Here is an 18,774-nt window from a genome sequence, read left to right as displayed (position 1 = left end):
TGCGTGATATAGCTTTTTATAGTGTTTGGGACACGTGTGCATGTTTTTATTTTTATAATTACTAGCTACTGCCGCCCATGGACATCTGTAATCAACGCCAGATAAGAAGAGTCCTAGCTAAGGTCGGTCACAGATGCGCCGCTACCCCTGAGGACTAAGCTGGAACGCCTCGGAAAAGTATGCCTCCCTTACCACACTTCAAACCAGAACACAGCAGCGCTTAACACTGCTGTTATAACAGAAATAGGTGTGACGGTGGTGCTGCTGGAGTCGAACCACAAAGGGTTCTATTTAAATGTGAAGACAAGCTTTCGTGACAGGAAAAAGGCACTAAAACTTACATTTGTAAATAAAACCATAATTTTGATGTGTGTACATTGGAATTGTAGAATTTGCCTTTATAAAATCTTTAATAGTAAGAATTCTCTCGAACAAAATAAAATATTACTTTGGAAATATTATAAACTTGTTTTTTTTCCTAACTTATTTGAAAAAACCTCTTCGGAAACTTAAGGTCCAAAAAAGTTTTTACAGGTATGTGAAGTCTACCAATACGCACTTGTCCAGCGCGGTGGACTATGGCCTAATCCTTCTCATTCTGAGAGGAGACCCGTGCACAGCAGTGGGACAGTATTAGGTAAATAATAGCATTAAACTTAATAAAAAATATATTGGTTAGGAGGGAGTTTGTAAAATAAGTTATTTTCAGGTTATATTCTTTATTTCTTAGACACAAATCTATTCTGACATTGTTTTCCATATAACATATTTAAGAACTGCACATCTGCATCACTCAATTCTGTCTTGTGGCCCATTGACATCGTCTTTTGCCATAGATGGTCCTGAAATTATTAAAAAAGGGATTGTGTATGGTTCGCGCCAAATTGCTGGTCCGCTCTGAAGTTGTTGCGAGCAGGTGTAGTCATACAATTTGCTATGGCGACGCGATTCATTTCTATATTCAGAGCGGACTAGTTGTTTAACGTGGACATACTTATGTAAGCACTTAAGATTTCTTTCACGGAATTTATAAAAATATATGGGAAATTTTGTATTTATAATTGCATATTAAAGATAAATAATTATATTCATAAAATAACAAAATAAATTTTAATTATTGCATCTTTTCTATTAAAATAAGGTAAAAGAATGCATCCTGTTTTTACCACTTTAAAAATAGGTTATGTCGGGTTTAGATACTGACGAATAATAGGCCAAGTAAGTCGCCTAACTATGACGAGTATGTAAATGATGCGCACGAGGAAAGTCGCAAAATTCTTTTGAAGAACAATATAGCAGCGAGGTGAGCACTGAGTGGGCTGTCTACATATTCGCACGAGTTGCACTCGGTGAGTATGTAAAGCGGGAATTATAAGCGTACACTGAACGCATTTTTATCCTTTCTGTTAGGTTGTCATATTTGTCAGCGGTTATGACGTAAGGTATGACTTCCGCAATATAGTCCGCGTGCATCGTAAAAAACACTCATAAAGCAGTAAAACATATACAACTACAAATGTTAATAATATTATGGCCCGTTATTAATAATCAATCTATTTTTATGGTGCTCCCAAAAAAATCCAGTACACATAACACAGTACAAATATTATAGATCCTTATATTGTGATCATAATGTTGCTAGCTTGTCAAAGCTACATAGAAAGTGGGAATTTTTATGAATATTTTCATCAATATTCATCATATTATTGCGAATGTTTAATAATATATTGTAAGGAGTTCGCATGCAACGTCATCAACTACCTGTCGATTGGCTATATAAGGAGGGTACTCAGAATTAAAGGGACATTTTGCTCGTCAGCGCTGGAATGTACGGACGTTTGGGAAAATCAGTGTAGATCGTCATTAAGGTCATGTAAGCCATTTTTGTTTCTAATTTTTCTTTATTTGTTATTTAATTTCCTTGAAGTTTGCAGTATTTGGTTTCGTTATTTATTTGTGTCGATTTTACTTAGATCTTATTTGATTTAATTTTTATTTAAATTGTTATTTTTCAATAAATGAACTTTTCTGTTACTTTTTTATTATTATTTTTTTGATAATTTTCCACTTCTGGTGCTAAAAATATAATACTTTTTAATTGCAAAACATAAATAAAGGTCTAACTATTGAGATTATATTTTTGGTAATTAAATTAACGTAAAATCTAAAACCTTTTTACTTTGGGAAATTGGTAAATCGATAATCGAAAGCTAAAAGATCGAAATTTGACTGTCCATTATGAAGAAGTTGTCAAATATCGATTTTAGGTTAGTAAAAAATGGATAGATTGCTTATTAATATGACAGCAAGTTTGTAATTACCTGTAACGGTTGCACAGTAGTGCTCCCAAGTTCGCACCCCTCACACACATAGTTCGCTGGCGCGTGCGTCGCGCTATCGAAGTCATACCCCATACGTACCAACCACGCTTCTTGTGGTGCTTTCTCTAATAAGTATTCTTTACCTAAAATAAAATCATTACGTCATTACCAATAAAATCATTCATTATAACAGTTTTTTTTTATATAATATAGGAGTAGCAGACGAGCATGCAGTCCACCTGATGGTAAGCTCCTGCCGTATGGACATCTGTAATCAACCCCAGATAGGATTATGTTCCTACCTGAGGTCGGCCACACGTATGCCGTTACCCTTGAGGACTTTGCTAGAATGCCTCGGAAAAGTTTAAAGTATGAATATTCTCATCAACCCATTACTGTCCTCTGCTGGGCACGGGTCTCCTCTCAAAATGAGAAGGATTAGACCATAGTCCACCGTGCTGGCCAAGTGCCTATTTATAAACTTCACATACTTTTGAGATTTTTTTACATAAATCTCTCAGGTATGCAGGTTTCCTCACGATGTTTTCCTTCACCGTTTTAAGCAAGTGGTAATTAATTTCTAACACGCTCATAACTTTGAAAAATCAGAGATGCGTGCCTAGGATTTGAACCTCGGACCCCTCGTTCGATAAGCCGAGTTTTTAGACCATTAGACTAACACTGCTGAATATAAGACATACTAAAACTTACCCCTTACAACATTCTTCCAATTAATTGTAACATAATTATCTCTATCAAAGCGATTTGACATCATATGAACACCAAGTACTCTCATTAAATTGTTTATTGTATGTGCCGTGTGCCCAGGCGCTCCGGTGGCCATTTTGTTTAAATTTATTGTCTGTAAAAAAATATTATGAGCAGTTTAAAAGGTAAAACCAGTATAGTACGGGGAGGTAAAATCCGCGCCAAATTACTAGTCCGCTCCGAATATAGAAACGAGTCGCGTCGCAACAGCAAATTGTAAATCTTAGCGGGGTCGAACCTTCTAACAACTTCCAAAATGTATGTATCATCACCAACCCATTACTGTCCCACTGCTGGGCACGGGTCTCCTCTCAATGAGAAGGATTAGGCCATAGTCCACCGCTGGCCAAGTGCGTATTGGTAGACTTCGCATACCTTTTAAAACTTTTTATTTATATTTATCGAGTATGCAGGTTTCCTCACGATGTTTACCCTCATCGTTTAAGCAAGTGATCATTATTTTCTAATACTTTATTTTCGCAAAGTTATATACTTTGAAACTCACTTGCGTGCCTAGGATTTAAAGCTCGGACCCTTATTTATTTTTATTTATTTACTCTTTATTGACCTTTTAAAAACAATGTGGTGCAAAAGGCGGGCTTAATGCTAATTAGCATTTCTCTTAGGGATGTGCAGAAAAATTAAAGGCGGTACACCTATACTAAAAAAAAAAGATCAAGATCCCTTCGATCAAGAGGGCGAGTTTAACCACTAGGCTATTACTGCTTAAAGTTTATATAATTAGGCCGAAATCCTTACCTGATTCCCGTCCTGAAACCCGTATAACGGCGTATCTTCCCCGTCTTCCGTGAACCAAAGCATACTTTTGGGCAATAACACTTGGTCATCTTTATACTCCTCGAAAACAATACACGTCGATAACTCTATCGATGTCATTGCGTACTTTAAGATAGCGTAGTCTTTCGTACCTCCTAATATATAATAATAATTAAAAATACGTGTAAAAAGAACCTTTAAAGGTGGTAGCTTGTGGTTCGACTCCGGCGGCACCACCACCACACCTATTTCTGTTATAACAGCAGTGTTAAGCTGCTGTGTTCTGGTTTGAAGTGTGGTAAGGGAGACATACTTACTTAGCTGTTCCACTTAGTCCTCAGGGATACCAAAGCAACTATGGCCGAATTCAGGACTTATCTTTTCTGGGGTTTATTACAGATGTCCATGCACAGCAGAAGCCACTTACCATCAGGTGGACTGCATGCTCGTCTGCTATTATCAATTCAAACGTCTCTTTTCTTAAAACCAGAACACAGCAGCTTTGAAAACTGCTGTTATTAGGCAGAAATAGGTGTAGAGGTGGTGCCGCCGGAATCAACCCACAAAGGATTCTACTCCAAAACGAAGGAAACACACAGTTTTAGGGTTCCGTACCAAAAGGGTAAAAACGGAACCCTATTACTAATACTACGCTGGATTTCCCTCTGTCACAGGGCTCTATGTCTTGAACTGTAATAGATAGACACTTGAAATTTTTACAGAGGATGCATAATGGTGGCTGCTATAACAAGAAATACAAAGAATTGAATATTTTAATGGAGGTCTCAATACAACAAACCGGTATTATCGGCATTTTTCCATCTAACTGTTAAACCGTACTAGGAAGGCAGTTGAATAATATAATGAAAAAAAAACAAGTAAATAATTCGCCAAGTAGGTACGAGTCGAACTCGCACATGGAGGCTTGCGTTCCACTAAATATTCATTATATTTTACTTATTTTTATAAAGTAAGCATATTAAAATATGTTTTTTTGTTAATATTTGTATTTATTATAATAGCAATTATAGTATTAAACGGATTGTAAAAAATTCAACTGTCTACCTAGTACAGTTTACGAGTTAGATCTAAAAATGCCGGAAAAAACCGGTTTGTTGTATGGAGACCCCCTTTAATATTCAACTTTATTTCATTTTAGTATTTGCTGTTATAGCGGCCACTGTTATGCATCCTCCGTAAAAATTACGGTTCCAGAGATAGAGCCCTGTGACAGACGGACAGACAGCGAAGTCTTAGTAATAGGGTTCCGTTTTTACCCTTTGGGTACGGAATTCTAAAAATAATAAACATTTGGTGGTACGGAAGCCCCCATATGCGAGTTCGACTTATTGGCGAATTATTTTTTTATTTCTACTTACGTAGCTTCTCATCCACGGCGTACAAGACGACACCTAGAGGCCACAGCTTATTCTCATAGTACTCTATATTCTCCTCGCTGAGTTGCATCGGTTCTCCTTCCCCGCGTCGCCGCGCCACCAACTGTGTTAGCCCACCACACTCTTGGTGGTAATGGGCATTGATGAAGTTGCGATCGATCGATGAGAGTAGCGTTGGATACGACGGGTCCAGCTCCTAGATTTTTTAAATATAAGAGTAGCAGACGAGCAGGACACCTGATGGTAAGTGGCTTCTGCTGAATGGGCATCTGTAATCAACCCTAGATAAGATTACATTCCTACCTGAGGTCACCCAGCCACCTGGTAAGTCTGCCCATGAACAACTGTAATTAACCTTACATAAGGATTAGTTTTTACCTAAGATCGGCCACAGTTGCGCCGGTACCTCTGAGGACTAAGCTGGAACGCCTCGGATAAGTATGTCTCCCTTACCACACTTCAAACCAGAACACAGCAGCGCTTAACACTGCAGTTAATAGACAAAAAAAGGTGTGGTGGCGGTGCCGCAGGAGTCTAACAGGATTCTTCCACACCCACTATCGAAATCGTGTATTTTTTTGTGACCCACAATATGTTAGAATTTCACGATATCGCATAGCTAGACGATGTTGCAACTCTTACTGTGAGAAGATCTTTGGTAAGCCTTTTATAATAATCATATAGTTGATGGTGAAAATAATAGGTGCTGAGAGTAATGGTAATTGGGATTCAATGTCTGGCAACTTTGAAATATTCAAATGTCACTTACCTTATCTTTGAACTTTTGAATTAAGTCGTAACTGTTTATAGTTGTTACTGAAAGAAGTTTACAGGGGATGTAATAAAAAAATATATATTCATCATCATCATCAACACATTACTGTCCCACTGCTGGGTACGGGTCTCCTCTCAGAAATAGAAGGATTAGGCCATAGTCCACCGCGCTGGACAAGTGCGTATTGGTAGACTTCACACACCTTGGAGATTTTTTTTTATAAATCTCTCAGGTATTCAGGTTTTCTCACGATGTTTTCCTTCACCGTTTAGCAAGTGATAATTAATTTCTAATACGCACATAACTGAAAAATCAGAGCGTGCCTGCCTGGGATTTGAACCTCGGACCCCTCGATCAAGAAGCCGCTCTCACTATCACTGCTTGCTGATACAATTATATTAGTTATCTAATTTTTTTTATAATTAATTTATAACATTAAAAGTAAAATGATATCTACTTATTTCAGTTTTTTCGCTATTGTAGTTGTAAGTAAATAAACACCTAGTTTAAGGATTTCTTTCTATCACGCGTATATTGTGCGGCTCAGCTTTGCATGTGTGGATGTAGATTTTCCTGTCAGAAACTGCAGTAGATTAATTCACGCATACGGTTAGATACGCACGAGTCCGCACGACACAAACCCGCGTGACAAGAAAGGGTCCTCATCGAATGTTTGTTCATTCTTTTTTATCGTAAAACGTCTGAAGGGTATATAATATAAGCGACCTGTGTAATGGTTTCGGGTATAAAGGTCCTACACTGAGAATCAACTTACCGGTATGCATAATGCTAGCTCTTAACATCTCTGCTATATATCTGGCGATTGCTTTACTATTAAGACATCTGTATCCTATTGGCATTAACTGAAATTATATTATATAGATACTTAAATGTATAACATAACATAATCAAAACTATTTAGCTTCATTAGCACTATTATATTTACTGCGTAGATACAATACGATAATGTAACCAAATCTTTATAGGGAACTCTATTCGATGGTACCATAATATACAATATCACGAATCTCTCAGATAATTGGTGAAAATGTGTGATACAGTCTGGCGTAGTTCCTGGTGTCGGCTTTTTGGCGCGGTAAAAAATAAGAAAAAGCACATTTCTCGTAAGGTAACGTGTATTTCCTTTAGAAAAACCATAGATTAGTAAAGATACTTCGCCGCCTTGAAATTAAATGAAGCCACAAACGGCTTATTAGTAATTTCTTTTTTTTAATCCTTGACGAATAAAAACATTTTTAGAGAAAATTTAGGAATAAATAAGTAATACTGCGTAATTTACATAATAAATAAATAATTATTTCAAATATTTTAGGGACATTTTAGCTCGGAGACGTGGCAACTATTTCAATTCTCAAAACTGGTTACATTTTCTTGTTAGGAGCGAGTAATCTTTACTAATCTATGAGAAAAACTTTTAAATTTATCTTGCGCCCCCAGGCAGCTTTAACTACACTACACCACTGTCCCAAATAGTTCCATCTTCACAATTCGAAAATAATATCATACAATTTTGGCGCCAAATATAATCGGGCCAGCGTTGTTAGTCTTTTCATTTCGAAAAAAAGTTTAATTTAGTTAGGAAGGAGTATAGGTGTTCTGTGAGTTAGGAAGTAACAAAACGTAGATAATTAAATTTGTAAGTGTATCATTGCTTACTTACAATAATCGAACTATCGAAATCATAATTATTAGGTTGGCAAGTTTTAATTTTATCTGGGTTGCCAATATACAAAAGTTTTTCGTCTTTAGAGGGCAAATTCTTCCCAGATTGCAGAAAGAATTTGATGCAGATCTCTTCTTGCAGTTTGGATAATGTTGTTGTAATCACCTCTTGGGAGTGTACATCTAGAATTTTAGTATTTTCTTATCAGAAAAATAAGTATAGGTACATAAACCTTAGTATTGTCCGACTAGTTTTTGTTTAATATTATAGGAGTAGCAGACGTGCATGTAGTCCACCTCATGATAAGTGGCTACTGCCGCGCAAGGAAATTTGTAATCAACCACAGATAACATCCGATTCTCTCCGAAGTTGCTTACAGTTGCCCCGTTACCTGACGACTAAGTTGGAATGCCTGAACAAGTATGGAGGACTAAGCTGGAACGCCTCGTAAAAGTACCCTCTTTGGTTTCTTTCCGGTACCACCGCCACACCCATTTCTGCCTATTAACCGTAAGCGCTGCTGTGTTCTAGTTTGAAGAGTGTGGTAAGGGAGATACCCTTATACTAGAACACAGCAGCGCTTACGGTTAATAGGCAGAAATGGGTGTGGCGGTGGTACCGGAAAGGAACCAAAGAGGGTACTACCTATTTCTACCTAATAACAGCAGTGTTAGGCGCTGCTGTTTCGGTTTGAAGGGTGTGGTAAGGGAGACATACTTTTCCGAGGCGTTCCAGCTTAGTGCTCAGGAGTAGCGCATTTGTGGCCGACTTCAGGTGGGAATATCTAATCCTATCTGGGGTTGATTAAAGATGTCCATGGGCGACAGTAGCCACTTACCATCAGGTGGACTGTATGCTTGTCTGCTACTCCAATACTATAAAAAATAATAATTCTAAAATAAAAATACATTTGATCAAATTATCCAAAACGGTCTATATTTCATGGCACGATTACTGTCGCTCATGGAAATTTGTTTAATCCATCCCAAATAGAAATGAATGCCTAAGGTCGAATTGAAATTACTTGCGTAATCGAACTTACCTACTTATTTTTGCCTAAAATTAAGTATAAACTTACCATAATCCAACTTATTAATAGTATAGTGCACAACGCCTTTATCCCATACCATGCCACAGCTAAATTTTATTAAAAACAAACACGCCAGCAAACCACGCATCTCGACAAGGAAATAAAACTTTATGATCTATAAAAAATACTTCAATTTTGTATAAGTTTAATGCAATCCCATAAATGAAAACATGTAACTAAACTTGGCGATAAGACTGATGCTAGAAATCAGGCTGTATTTTCGTCAACCCCTTTTTTCAAAGAAAAAATAGAAACCTATTATGTATGCATAGAAACTTAACATTAATTTAGACGAAACACAATAATACTACAATGTTCATGTGGCAATCTTTTGTACTTTTAGAGTTCCCTATCCAAATGGTAAGTACGCAGTATAAAACGTCATTGTAAGTACGGAATCATTGTGGCAGAGTGATTTTGAATCTTTGGTGCGGTGCGACGTGGCGAGAGATTCGAGTTTTGGCCGGAAACCAAATGTTTGAAATATTTATTGAAATATATCATCTTCCTCTAAATGTTTCTTTTATTGTGATATACTCAAGAAATACAGCATTATACCATATTACTATACCTCTGTTGTCTGTCCGTCTGTCACAGGGCTCTATATTACGATACGCAAGCTTTGAAAAATGTAAGGTCTGTCGTGTCGATTCGAGCCTTGGGCCCCCTGAGAGTTCGAGTGCCAATCTCTAAGGCTATCATAGCTTTCTTACAAATAATAATTGCCACTAATTTTCGAATTAAAATGTTCATGATAATGATTAGAAAAAGGTGCTTAAAAATAAAAGACAAGGCATTTTTATTAATTCTCCACTGTTCCCAGTGAAACAATATTGGCTTGAAGTTAGAATATTAAAATATATTCTTCATTTCTTCTCTTGAAAATCCATGAACCTTTTAGTAGCTGACGATTTTCTCCTTTAGTGTATGGCTTACATAAGTCTTAGAATGACATTACCTCTTCTTATAAAGTCAATAAAAACACTACATTGTATAAAGTTTTTCTAATACTATCTTTGGTATATACAAGGGGTCATCCGTAAATGCACAGGTTTTGCGTTTAAATTTTTCACATACATGTTATTATATAATTTGAGTAGCAGACGAGCATGCAGTCCACCTGATGGTAAGGTCACGGCTTCGTACACTGATTACAGTTCTACCCTCAGGTAAAACCTACCTCAGCAGACCACAGTATAGCTACCCCTGAGGAATAAGTTCTTCCAATACCACGCTACAGTGAAGCTTATAAAATAGTTTGACCTGTATGCAGTATAATCCGCGTAAAACTGCTAGTCCGCTCTGAATATAGAAATGAATCGCGTTGCCATAGCAAATTGTATGACTACACCTGCTCGCAACTGCTTCAGAGCGGACTAGCAGTTTGGCGCGAACTATATGTATGTAACGGAATCTTTGAACTAAATGTTTACCCACTTTGAACGGTCAGATTAATTCAAAATTTTGAACAACCATCAAGAACCGAAGACAATATACGATTTTAAAAATTTTGTCCTATTCTCCTCATCAGGATCGTCAGGATTAACAATTTTCCTTTTGAGATTTTAGCATGATTTTTTAATTCTTTTTTTAAGGAAAAAAAGTAATTATTTATTCCTTATAGATACATAAATACTAGTACATAGATTATTTTCAAACTTTATATTAATTTGTTATAGTAGTTAGTATGTCTGGCTCTTACATTTTTGTACTAGTTCCATTATTATAGGTAATTTTTTTGAATATTCATGTAACTTCGACGACATCGCAATAATTGTTAATGTTTTCAAATTTTATTTATAACTATGCATTCGTTATTTAAATAGTAGATTGAGCTAGTAGACATTTTAAAGTTTCATGATGTATGTATTTATGTAGTTGCTGTAATAACAAATTATTTAATAAAAAAAAATATACTTAAAAAAAAAAATTTCAACATACAGATGACCCCTAGTCATAATCTAAATAATAAAATATAAATACATATTTAATAATCACAGAACGAAAATTCTATAAAACTACATCATGATCATCAACCTATTACTGTCCCACTGCTGGGCACGGGTCTCCTCTCAGAATGAGAAGGATTAGGCCATAGTCCACCGCGCTGGACAAGTGCGTATTGGTAGACTTCACATAACTTTTTTTAGAGTATTTTTTGTTATAAAACTCTCAGGTATGCAGGTTTCCTCACGATGTTTTCCTTCACCGTTTAAGCAAGTGATAATCTTATAATACGCACATAATTGAAAAATCAGAGGTGCGTGCCTGGGATTTGAACCTCGGACCCCTCGATCAAGAGGCACATCTTAACCACTAGGACAGGGGTTCCCAAAGTGTGCGCCGCGGCGCCCTGGTGCGCCGTGGAAAGTAAAGAGGGGCGCCGTGAGTCGATCCACTAATTTTTGGACACCACAAGTACTGGCGTTTTGGTTGTCGGTTCAAAATTAATATCCAAATTTAACATGAATCCATGAATATCCAAATTACAGGGGACCGTGAAAAAATATTGAACTTGTAACTGCGCCGCGGCGAATAAAAGATTGGGAACCCCTGCACTAGGATATCACTGCTCATTTAAAATTTAAACTTAAAATTATTTAAAACTAAAACTACCCTTAAAATTAAAAACAGTCTTCTTTCTTGAGGTACAAAAATGAAACACGTTGATTTCTTTTCTTCATATTTTAGTCAGTATCTTATATCTAATACACGACACGTTCTAAGTATTACAAATTTATTGTAAAAACATTACATACGATGGGGCAGCGTGGGAGACATATCTCTCATGTAGACATAACAGTGGATTGTTTATTATCCCTTATTATTAATATTCAATCCATCCAATTGCATACCATAAATCGAAACTTAACAATTACGATCGATTTTTTTTATAATACAGGAGTAGCAGACGAGCATGCAGTCCACCTGATGGTAAGTATTGTCGTAGACATGTAATCAATCCCAGATAAGATTAGATTCCTATCCGAGGTCAGTTACAGTATTGCTACTGAGGACTAACCTGCAACGCCTATAAACAGTATGTCTCTTACCACACTTCAAACCAGAACACAGCAGCTTAACACTACTGTTATATAGTTATTGTCGTGTCGATCTTTGGTAGGCTACAATGGATGGATTGAATATCAATAACGGGCGTAAAAGTAGCAAACGAGCATGCAGTCCACCTGATGGTAACACTGTCGTATGGACATCTGTAACCAGCTCCATATAGAGCAGGTTCTACCTGAAGCTGATCATCGTTACTCCTGAGGACTAGTCTCCTCACATGTAAGTCAGTCCACACCCTTCCATTCACACGGAACTGCTTCACGCTAGAAATAGGTGTGACGGTGGTACCTCCCTGGTCGAATCATTGGTACCTTTAGAATTGATAAAAGTCAAGTATCGACCATTATCAATAATCAATCTATCTAATGTTTTGTCTACCAAAAATTGATTATTATTTTTAAGGTAGTAGAACTCTCTGTGGTTCGACTCCGGCGGCACCACCGTCACACCTTTGTCTGTTATAACAGCAGTGTTAAGCTGCTGTGTTCTGGTTTGAAGTGTGGTAAGACACATACTTATCTGAGTTGTTCCAGCTTAGTCAATCTGGCTCAGCTACCTTCAATCTGGGATTGTCTAACCTTAATTCACAAATCAGCCAACTCCACTTTTTGTCAAAATGTTTTTTTTTCGCAAATATCGTTTTTTTTTTTTATAATATAGGAGTAGCAGACGAGCATGCAGTCCACTTGATTGTAAGTGGCTACTGCCGCCCATGGACATCTGTAATCGACCCCAGATAGGATCAGATATTCCTACCTGAGGTCGGCCACAGCTTTGCTATCCCTGAGGACTAAGCTGGAACGCCTCGGAAAAGTCTGTCTCTTCCCACACTTCAAACCAGAACACAGCAGCGCTACACTGCTGTTAACAGAAATAGGTGGGCGGTGGTGCCGCCGGAGTCGAACCACAGAGGATTCCACCTTCAATCTTGGGTCGACTAACCAACCGATCGAAGCATCCTATGTATAATATCGTAAACAAAATGACAACTTTACAGGAGAGCGCTTCAAAGTTTCCAATATGCTAAAATGCAAATAAAATCTGCATTTCTGCAAGTATTTCTATGAAATTTGGTATATATATTTTATTTTATACGCTTTATAATATTACTTATGTTGATAGAACATTAAAAAAAGGCAATTTAAGCAACGAAAACGAAAATATACTTTTGTGGGTTACGATATTATACATATGAGGGGTAGAGATGTGCGGAGTCAGGTCGAGTCGAGTCAGTACTCGAGTACTTACATAAACTCGCATACTCGAGTACCAATAGTGATACTCGAGTACCAGTGATACTCGAATACTGACGATACTCGTACACTACAACTACTACTCGTACAAGTAAAAACTTGTTTAATTTTGTGTAATGAGGGGCGTTTTTTTTTTTTTTGCTCTGCCGTGCTATTGGACTGTATGTTGCAAAGTACTCGAGTACTTTGTAAATACTTTGGACTCGAGTACTGACTCGATTCTTTTTTATATGAGTACTAAAGTACTCGAATACCAAAAATGGCCGACTCGGCACATCATTAATGAGGGGACGATATGACAGGACCACTCACCATCAGAACTTCATGCTCGCTCACTTCCACTTCAAACTTGTCCACGCCAACCCCAACTATCTCACTCACATGTACACAAAATTAAATCTACACAAGCTCTGGGACAGCGAGGATATGATCGGTCCGTACCCTTGGGCATTGTCATATAACTCGAATAAAGGTGCTGCTACAAGCTTATAATTCTTGGGTACCGCGAACAGGGCTCTGTCTTGCAATTGCACTAGGAAGAGGCGTTTGTGCTCCTTCGGCTTCGTGATGTGCGGTGGTATGTACGGATACTGGGGCGGTTCGAAGTTTGGCCGCCACCAATTACCTGAAAATAATTAATAATTATTATTTTCATCATCATCATCGACACATTATTGTCCCACTGCTTTCACGGTCTCCTCTCAGAATAAGGATCAGGTCATAGTCCACCGCGCCGGCCAAGTACATAATGGTACACTTCTCATACCTTTGAGATCTCTTTTCTTTTAAGTTCCCACTGGTATGCAGGTTTCCTCACGATGTTTTCCCCCACTGTTAAAGTAAATGATTTGATTTCTAATACACACATAACATTGAAAAATCAGAGATGCGTCTGGGATTTGAACCTCGGACCCGTCAATCGAGAGGGCGTTGGTATAATATTTTAAAATTGATATCAAAATAGCTTTAAAATTGAAACCTACATTAATAATCTAAAAAAAGTTAGTTGTGTGAAGTCTATCAATATTCACTTGGCTGGCACGGTGGACAATGGCCTAAACGTACTTGGTTTTAGTCCCCGCCAAACTGCTAGTCCACTCTGAAGTTGCGAGCAGGTGTAGTCATACAATTTGCAATGGCGACGCGATTCATTTCTATATTCAGAGCGGACTAGCAGTTTTACGCGGACTATACCTTACTCTGAAGTCCTGTGCCCAGCAGTGGGACAACAATTTCAAATATTTCGATATGACATGACAAATATCCTGCAAATAAAAATCCATCTTTATGAGTAAAATAAGTCAAGTTATAAGTCATAGTTACCAATGGTGTCTTCAATAAGCCACTCCTGCTTAACACCGTCCTGTCTTCCCAGGGTCTCCGTGAGTAGCCGCTTCAGACCCTCAATTTCATCCTAAAAACAAATAACTCATATAAATATTTTTAGAAAGTGGTAGAACCCTCTGTGGTTCGAATCCGGCGGCACCACCGCCACTCATATTTCTGTTATAACAGCAGTGTTAAGCGCTGCTGGGTTCTGGTTTGAAGTGTATGAGAGACATACATTTCTGATGAGTTCCAGCTTAGTCCTTAGGTAGCGGCGCATATATGGCCGACCTCAGGTAGGAATCTTATCCTATCTGGGGTTTATTACAGATGTCCTTGCTTGCCTAGAAGTATCCTATTCACCTCTGAGTTGAACAATCTCAGATTGTATGTATCGTGAAACTTAGAAAGTGGGAATTCATTACAGATGTCCATGGGCAGCAGTAGCCACTTACCATCAGGTGGACTGAATGCTCGTCTGCTACTCCTATATTATAAAAATACTAACCTCTCCTGGGTTTAGCTCTCCACCTGGCAGCTTGAAGAAGGCTGTGCCGAGTTGCAGCAAAAGCACATGGGGTAGACCATGCTCATGCACCAGGAGGACACCTTCAACTGATCTGGAAATGGTTATGTAGGGATTTTTCCTTATTTTCTTCCTTAAAGTATAGTTCTCGTCAAACTGCTAGTTCGCTCTGTAGTTGTTGCGAGCAGGTGTAGTTACACAATTTGCTATGGCGACGCGATTCATTTCTATATTCAGAGCCGACTAGCAGTTTTACACGGAGTATAATATATACGAAATATATTGAATGTGAGACAAATAAAAAAAACTAAAGAACAATGCAAGAACATAGAATTAGAAAAGTGAATACTGATTCTTGATTCCATAGAATTTACATACATCCCGACCCGCGTGGCGGAGTGGTCACCATGCCGGTCTGACGCGCGAAGGGTCCCGGGTTCGATCCCCGGCCAGACAGATATCTAAATGATGAATTTAGATTTCTGTTTTTCGGTGTGGGTGTTTGTGTATTTGTCTCTGTGTGTGTCCATGACACCCACGACACAGGGAATCCTAGTGTGGGGCTGTGAGTGTAGAAAGCGTTTATTTATTTATTTATTTGGTAAACTTGCAAATGTTATGCATATAAAATGTCAATACATGTATGTTGTGACTAGATATGGGCAATGTTCTTACTTAAGTCTGCCTCTATAATGGCGTGATAAAATGGCATTTTGGTGCTGGAAATGTCTTTTTACAGTGTATATTTAGTACAGTCATCATCATCAACCCATTACTGTCCCACTGCTGGGCACGGGTCTCCTCTCAGAATGAGAAGGATTAGGCCATAGTCCACCGCGCTGGCCAAGTGCGTATTGGTAGACTTCACATACCTTTAAGATTTTTTATAAATCTCTCAGGTATGCAGGTTTCCTCACGATGTTTTCCTTCACCGTTTAAGCAAGTGATAATTAATTTTCTAATACGCACATAAATTTGAAAATCAGAGGTGCGTGCCTGGGATTTGAACCTCGGACCCCTCGATCGAGAGGCCGCGTTTCTTAACCACTAGGCTATCACTGCTATTTAACCACTAGGCTATCACTGCTATGACAGTATCATCATCAAAGTAATAATTGCGCTTAAAAAAGGATAGATATGCATGAAAATAGTAAATACCCGAATAAAAACCCATTTTCGGGTTTAAACCCTCTGCCCATCTCTAGTTGTGACTCTTCCCGGAGTTTTCACCCAGTATTTACAGGCGTTAGTAGTATGTATCTTATTATTATTCTTTAGTATTACAATGCTGTTAGTTCAAATACCATGTACTCTAGAAAAATGAATATTGCCATTATTTTTTTGTAGTGTTACATATGTTTAGTGAGTTTACAATCTGGTGGACACTCGCAGTCCTCGTTTGAAGCAGCAAATAATTATAATCATTCAATAAGACATCAAATCATTCAACATGATCAGAAGGATTGGAAAGAGAATACATAACATGCACTGGGAGTCAAAATGCGAATCTATTATAGGCACTTTTTCTTTTTTTTATATTTAACCTAACGACAAGGCAGACGGGCTACCTGATGGAAAGCAGTCACCGTCGCCTATGGACATTTGCAACACCAGAGGAGTCGCTAATGCATCGCCGGCTTTGAAGGAGAGCTCTTTTTACACCCCTCTTGAAGAGCCCCATGTCATAGTCCTGAGGGAATACCTCAGGAGGAAGTTCATTCCACATTTTGCACGTACGCGGTAAAAATGACCGTGCAAACCGAACCGTGGAGGACCGCCACGGGTCAAGCTGATGTGGATGGAACCTCATCCTTCGGTTTTGTTTATAATAACGATATATGCAACGAACCTCCTCATCCCGATTTTAGAGAACTCTTCCCTCATCCGCTGAAACCTGGCGGGAACTGACGCATCTTTTTCAAACAACGGCTCTTTGGTGCCAAAAGTGTAATTTGTCAAAGGATATAAGTTTATCGTCCTGTGCAGCGTTAAACTCGAGCTATTTTGACTGTTTTGGTGCTGCATGTTTGGTCGAGACCACGGCTTGCTCCCTGGGCCCTGGACTGCCGCCATTTCGTTGTTCGCACACACTTCTCACTTCACTATAAAGTTCTGTTCACAACTTTGTTTTAACTTTTAAACGCTTTTATTTAGTTAGTTTAGTTTGAAATAAGGTCAATGCTCAAGTATTTGAGTGTAACAGTCAAAAGAATACGTATTTACTGAACAAAACAGTAATAAACATGAAATAGGACGCGATGTGAAAATACGACCCGGCCATTAGGCATGTTCACAGACTATGCAAAATAGGGACACGTTTGGTTGCGTTGTCTATTGTTTAGGTATCACAGGTTGCAAAAGTAACTTTTTTACAGATAACAAATTATTATTTTTTGACGTGCTTTCACAAAATATTACACAAAGGAGATGTTTCAAAATGTATGGGCTCCCGGCTACCTTTTGTACACTATACTAAAAACTAAGAAAACTTGCAAAGAACAATTCTTAGGGGTGCATTCTCTTCAAATCATATTCGTTTAATTGTTAAAAAACAATAATTTACACTTAAACTTGCAACACAACAGTGGAAAAACATCATGGCGGTAGTGATTACCGTAAAAATGTCATCTGTCATCCTATTTTAACTTACTATATACATTATATACTTTTTAATATATTTTTTACGCAAAAGGCGTAGATATATAAATATTGTATTGTATGTATTGAGAAACAATGCCTATATTTGATAAACATTAATTATATTTACTTTCATAAATCTTGACTTAAAACAAACATACCAAAATATGTACATACTTCTATACCAATTTATTTTAGTTAAAACATTTAATTGTGTAAATAAAACAACTTTAAGTACACATTTGATAATATTTTACTTATTCTTCACTTAGATACATTATTTATTCATTTTAAATATCTTCCCTTATCAATATTTTCATCCAATCATGTAGCAGGTTCTGTAATATCCTGTGACGAGCTCAGCCCAAACATCAAACAATGGTCATAATGTGAGCGCAACTACCTACGAGTACGGTTCGTTGCCCAGCGATGCAGTTGCAATAATAACTGATTATTTTGTCATCCCAAGAATGTCCTTGTCTTGTTAATGTAATTATCTAAAAAAAGAGAAATGTAAAAAGATTAGCTTCTCTAGTTTAAAATTATTAACGATTATTTCACGATTAATACAACTAACTGATGTATATTTTACCTGATGATATTGAATCCTTGTCAACACAATCCACAGCGATCGCACGAAAATCACAAGAGTCCATAAAACATAAGTTGGGTAAACAAGTACGGTAGAATCACTCCAAAATCGTAAGCAGCACAGAGCAGAAACATATTCAGGATTAAAATAGAATCTTCTCATCAGTACATATTTATTCAACGTTTACATTGGAGTCCACTATTATATAATATGTATATATCCACTTTTACACATATCAAATTGACAACTTCTTCTTTTTTAATTTGACATGTCACTTACATCTATAAAACCAGATACTATTTAAAAGGTGGTTTTGTTATTATTATTATAAATAATTAATTAAATTCAGAAATAATGACGGGATACCCAAAACAAAAGCCAGGTTGTAAAGTATTAAGGTAACAATAACTTTACGACAAAAACAGCGAAATACAGAATTACCGACATCCAAATAGTATAGTAACCTATGTGTGGGGTACACATAGGTTCCCTGACCGACATCGACAGTTTTGAAAACTTGAAATTGACAGTATTCCGCCGTATTTAATATTTCAAT

The 18,774-nt window shown here is 37.4% G+C and overlaps 2 protein-coding genes across 2 annotated transcripts; both read right to left on the bottom strand.

Moving 5' to 3' along the window:
- Nucleotides 1–710: 710 nt before the first annotated feature.
- LOC140755510 (hatching enzyme 1.2) lies at nucleotides 711–7,915 on the bottom strand. Its single transcript, XM_073090800.1, has 8 exons — nucleotides 7,720–7,915; nucleotides 6,814–6,901; nucleotides 6,033–6,079; nucleotides 5,246–5,459; nucleotides 3,849–4,018; nucleotides 3,033–3,183; nucleotides 2,322–2,464; nucleotides 711–842 (listed from the first exon to the last, which is right to left on the bottom strand). The coding sequence occupies exons 2-8, from the start codon at nucleotides 6,896–6,898 to the stop codon at nucleotides 720–722; spliced, it is 933 nt and encodes a 310-aa protein (XP_072946901.1). The 5' UTR covers nucleotides 6,899–6,901; nucleotides 7,720–7,915; the 3' UTR covers nucleotides 711–719.
- Nucleotides 7,916–12,529: 4,614 nt separating this feature from the next.
- On the bottom strand, nucleotides 12,530–17,300 carry Cpsf5 (cleavage and polyadenylation specificity factor subunit 5). Its single transcript, XM_073090791.1, has 4 exons — nucleotides 16,839–17,300; nucleotides 14,972–15,083; nucleotides 14,461–14,551; nucleotides 12,530–13,762 (listed from the first exon to the last, which is right to left on the bottom strand). Exons 1-4 carry the CDS (start codon nucleotides 17,060–17,062, stop codon nucleotides 13,515–13,517), a joined length of 675 nt encoding a protein of 224 aa, XP_072946892.1. The 5' UTR covers nucleotides 17,063–17,300; the 3' UTR covers nucleotides 12,530–13,514.
- Nucleotides 17,301–18,774: the final 1,474 nt, after the last annotated feature.

The sequence above is a fragment of the Epargyreus clarus genome, unplaced genomic scaffold (genome assembly GCF_041222505.1).
Source record: "Epargyreus clarus isolate Ecla_fem2 unplaced genomic scaffold, WU_Ecla_fem_2.2 ptg000033l, whole genome shotgun sequence".
NCBI classification, from domain to species: Eukaryota; Metazoa; Arthropoda; class Insecta; order Lepidoptera; family Hesperiidae; genus Epargyreus; species Epargyreus clarus.
Note: the sequence above shows the minus strand (reverse complement) of the source record. Positions and strands in the feature narration are given on the sequence as shown.